At 52.1% G+C, this 4289-nt stretch overlaps 2 protein-coding genes across 2 annotated transcripts in view; one reads left to right on the forward strand and one right to left on the reverse strand.

Annotated features, from left to right (window-relative positions):
* The first annotated feature begins 2132 nt into the window (after positions 1-2132).
* Positions 2133-2742, forward strand: LOC107214631 (feather keratin B-4-like). The gene has a single exon (XM_033519811.1). The coding sequence runs from the start codon at positions 2156-2158 to the stop codon at positions 2486-2488; it is 333 nt and encodes a 110-aa protein (XP_033375702.1). The 5' UTR covers positions 2133-2155; the 3' UTR covers positions 2489-2742.
* A 1413-nt stretch (positions 2743-4155) lies between these two features.
* Positions 4156-4289, reverse strand: part of LOC107214632 (claw keratin-like) — an 835-nt gene continuing 701 nt past the window's right edge. Inside the window, exon 2 of the mRNA XM_033519824.1 lies at positions 4156-4282. Within this exon, the coding sequence (XP_033375715.1) occupies positions 4156-4282 (127 nt within the window). The remainder of the gene's footprint in view (positions 4283-4289) is intronic.

Below are 4289 nucleotides of genomic sequence, written 5' to 3' on the forward strand. Positions count from 1 at the left end.
TCCGTCCCTGCCCATTTGCTGATCATCCCCCATTTGCATGTCTGAGAGGTCGAGGGAAATGTTTTGGGAACTTTGAAGGTTTCTGCTCTTCCAAAGTCTCCAAGCGGCGTTTATTTCCCAGGAGATGCTGGGGAAGATACTCCCGGTCCGGGGCTGATTTGCCTGTCTCTGCCTCGGAGATGAAACACCAGGAGAGCTTGGAATGCTCAGCCCTGCCCTCCAGTCTGCTCCTGCATTGTCTGCAACGACTTTTTAATCTGGAAATTGCCTTTGAAAAGGAACTGGAATTGCTGCACGCTGAGGTGCTCCCTGAGACGTGCAAAGTGAAAGCCAGAATCGCCTTTCAAAGAGGAAAAAAAAAAAAAACCCCAAAGGAACAGGAACATCATAAACGACTCTAAATAACCGCTATTAATTTAGGGAACAATTTTGCATAATTGTGCAAGGCACGGCAGGGGAAAGTAATAATTTAGTAGGTGTAAAAGGGTTTGGCGTCTTTGATGACCCCAAAGATGAGCTTGGGCAAGGCTTTGAGTGTGTCTGAGAAGCCCCAAATTCTCAGGCATCCTCCAGATGACCTCAATCGTTGTCCTGCAGTTTGATCTAAGGAGAAAGCCCAGCCTGGAGACTCCTGAGATGAAGGATCTGGACGCTCAGCTCCCAAATTGTGCCTCAGATTCCATCATGGGAGTGTGGTGGTTTAATAAGGAAGGATCAGATGCTGATCCTCTTCCATGCTGAGTCAAGAAAATAAAATCTCAACCCACGTCCCAGTACCTCTGAGAGTTTAATCAGCTCCAAATGCTTCCTAACAATTTTATTTCCTCTATTTTTGTGTGTGTCTCTCTCTTTTTGAGAGGAATTTGGTGACGTTCTGAGGTAGAAATAGGAATTTCTGCCCTCTTCAGAGCGAGGTGTGCCAAAAACTTGCGCCCTGGTGGATTTCACAGGGAAGTTCACCGCACCTTTTCCTGATGCTTTCATCCATCCGTGTCATGGTTCCTTAGGATGCAAAATAATTTCCTGAGTAACCCAGATGAATCAGCCTCTGAGGCTCGTAAGGTTTGAGGATAAAAGAAACCTCTCTGAAGGAATGCGTAAATTACCGGGGAGGAAATGAAATCCACAAGAAACACAAACGGAGAGGAAAAGTAAATCCCCAGCCAGGGGTATTTTGCATAAGAGGAATCGTTAGCAATTGGCTGCTAATGAGCTACAAGCACAACTTTTGTCCCGGGCCCCAGGGGCTCTCTGGGCCAGGGTATAAAACCAGCCCGGCCAGAGGAGCTCAAACCACTCCTGCTTTATTCTCCTTGGAGAAAAGGGTAAGTCTTGATCTGCTCACCATTTTCCTGCATTGTTGCTGCCTCTGTGTTTTATTTTTCTGCTGTTTGTCTGTAGCAGCCCGAGGTTTGTGCTCTTTAAACATCGCTGGGGAGACCTCGAAGCAGCTTTTTCTCCAATCTGTGAAGGGTGGAGGTTGTTCCTGCGCTGACCCCGGATTTTTTTTCCTTTGTGTCACCCAAATCTTTCCGTTCCAAGAAGCTCCAAGCGTTGCTCAGCAGCTGGGAGTGGATGTGGGGGAACCTGCGCAGAGCTTTTGGCTCTCGGGGTGGAATCACAGAATATTCGGGGTTGGAAGGGAGCTCTGGAGATCTCCCGGAGCAGGGGACACAGGAAAGCCTCCAAGAGGGTTTGGAACGACTCCGGACAGGGAGACTCCTGGGCAGGAGGGTCTGAATGTCTCCGGAGGGAATTCCTGAACTCCCTCGCTCAGAGCGACCTGTGCCAAGGCCTCACCACCCTCACGGTGAAATTTCTGCTCCTCGTTTTTACTTGCTGAGGAGTTTTTTTGGGGTTTTTTCCCCTCTATTTTGGGGGACACAGCTTTTCCTTGCTTTTCTTCCTGGCCCCTCACTCCCCCACTTGTTTCAGGGCTGCAGGAGGAGTGCGGTGGGAAAGGAGCTGCTCAAGGGGAGGTGGAGCTGCCCTTTGTGGTGTGGACAGCTCCGGGCATCACTGAAATCTCCTTTCAAGCCCGGACCAACCCTTCACTCCGTTCTCCACGCACTCCATCACCACAACAGCTTAACCGCAGCTCCTAATTACAACTCCCTCCTTGCATTCCAGAATCCCGGGCTCACACCCCACAGCCATGTCCTGCTCCGACCTCTGTGTCCCCACGTCCTGCGGCCCCACGCCGCTGGCCAACAGCTGCACCGAGCCCTGTGTCCGGCAGTGCCAGGACTCCACCTACGTGATCCAACCCTCTCCCGTGGTGGTCACCCTGCCCGGGCCCATCCTCAGCTCCTTCCCCCAGAACACCACCGTGGGATCCTCGGCCTCCGCCGCCGTCGGGGATGCTCTGAGTGCCGGGGGGGTCCCCATCAACTCGGGCAGCTCCTCGGGGCTCGGCGCTTTGGGGTACCCCGCTTTGGGGGGTCTTTATGGGAGGTCCTACCGCCGCCCCAACCGCGGTGGGCCCTGAGGAAGCCTCGGGACAGCCTCGGGGAGGGATGAGCAGGAGGTGGAAAGCGCGATCCGGATGCAGGACTGAGCCCAGCCGCTTGCTGACCCCCGCAGCTTTGCCCTGAGCTCACGGGGCTGCAGGAGCTTCTGGCGTTCCCTTTCTGTGGTAGCAGGGAGGTGAAAAATGTCCCCCGGTTGTCCGGCTGTAAAGCACTGCCTCGAAATGAGTGATTAATTTTAATCCGTATTCAACCCTTCTGCTTTCTCACGCTGCACATCATTTTTTGTTATTATTTTTTTTTAAATTCCACTTCTTGCTCATTAAATAGATGGTGCATCAATTTGTGGTTTGCAATGTTCCTTCTTTCTCTTCCTCTTTGGAGCCTTCTCTGGGAGAAATTTGCCTGTGCAGAAATTGTGAGTACCAAGCAGATCTGCCTTTAAGTTACACCACGCTAATTACTGAGGAGTTAACCATAGATAAATATAAACAATGAGTAATATTTTTTTTTTTGTAGGGAACAAGTATGAAATATTATTCTTATTGTGAAATAATATGAAATAATCACTCCTGGCTAACAACAAATGGTGGGAAAGAGGTGGGAAAGCAAAAGCTGTTTTACAAGCAAAACTTTATTTAATTTATTCCCAATATCCCGTCTAAAATCCGTGTCCTTAAATTTGAATCCATTCCCCCTTGTCCTGTCCCTCCAGATCTTTGGAAATAATTTCTCCCCGTATTTTTTTGTCGGCTCCTGTAGACACTGGAGGGTGAAATCAGGTCCCCACGAAGCTTCTCTTCTCCAGGCTGAACAAACCCAGGCAGAACATTTAAAACGCAACGAACAAATCGAAAACTTAGGTCTCGTTCTCCCTTTGTTGTCCTACCAGCTTAGGCACGCTGCAATGATGTGTTAATAACATCGCTTGCTAAACGATGTGGTGATTGAGGGGCCTCGGGTGTCACCAGGGAGCAAGAAACAATTACCCAGAACCTCGGGGAAGATAATGGCGTGTGAATTGCTAAACAAACATTCCCGGACATGGTGTTAAGTACCCCAATTAAACTCCCATTGCACGTTTTAAAGGCTTGGAGGAGGGCAGATCCTGCGGTAAGGAACCCTCAGCACGCTGCGGGCTTTTAACGCCGGAGGAAAATATAAAGGACAAATGAGAACCAGAGAGGCTTTTGTGCAGCACAAAAAGGGGTTTAATGTCAGAGAAAAGAGCGACAGCCGAGTGCAGGGAATCCAGGAGATCCCAGGGACAGCGGGGGATGCAGGAGTCGTGTTTTGGGAGTGGGATACAGCCAGAGGATGGGGGGCTCAGGGGGCACAGAGGGGATGGGGGGCTCAGGGAATCTCGGGGAGATGGAGGGATCAGGATATTCCCGAGGGAATGGAGGGATCAGGATATTCCCGGGGGAATGGAGGGATCAGGATATTCCCGGGGGAATGGAGGGATCAGGGTATTCCCGGGGGAATGGAGGGATCAGGATATTCCCGGGGGAATGGAGGGATCAGGACATTCCCGGGGGAATGGAGGGATCAGGACATTCCCGGGGGGATGGAGGGCTCAGGGCACAGCCGGGGCTGCTGGCCACACTCAGCTGCCGCTGCCCGTGGCTCCTGCCCGCTGTCCCCAAGGCCCGGGCCGGGCTCCAGGGCTGGCACTGCCAGGGGGGCTTTAGAAAACCCCACAGCTCCCGCGGCGGGACCTGCCCCATCCCTGCGAGCCGGGCAGGGAATAGCCCAGGCCCCGCGAGGAGAAGCCGGAGCTGTAGGAGCTCCCGCAATTGCCAAAGGAGCCCCCATAGCCCC

This window comes from Parus major, chromosome 25LG2, assembly GCF_001522545.3.
Source record: "Parus major isolate Abel chromosome 25LG2, Parus_major1.1, whole genome shotgun sequence".
Lineage (NCBI taxonomy): Eukaryota > Metazoa > Chordata > Aves > Passeriformes > Paridae > Parus > Parus major.

What these genes read in the sequence shown, in the direction of transcription:
- LOC107214631 (XM_033519811.1), top strand. Translation starts at nt 2,156, where the DNA reads ATGTCCTGCTCCGACCTCTGTGTCCCCACGTCCTGCGGCCCCACGCCG.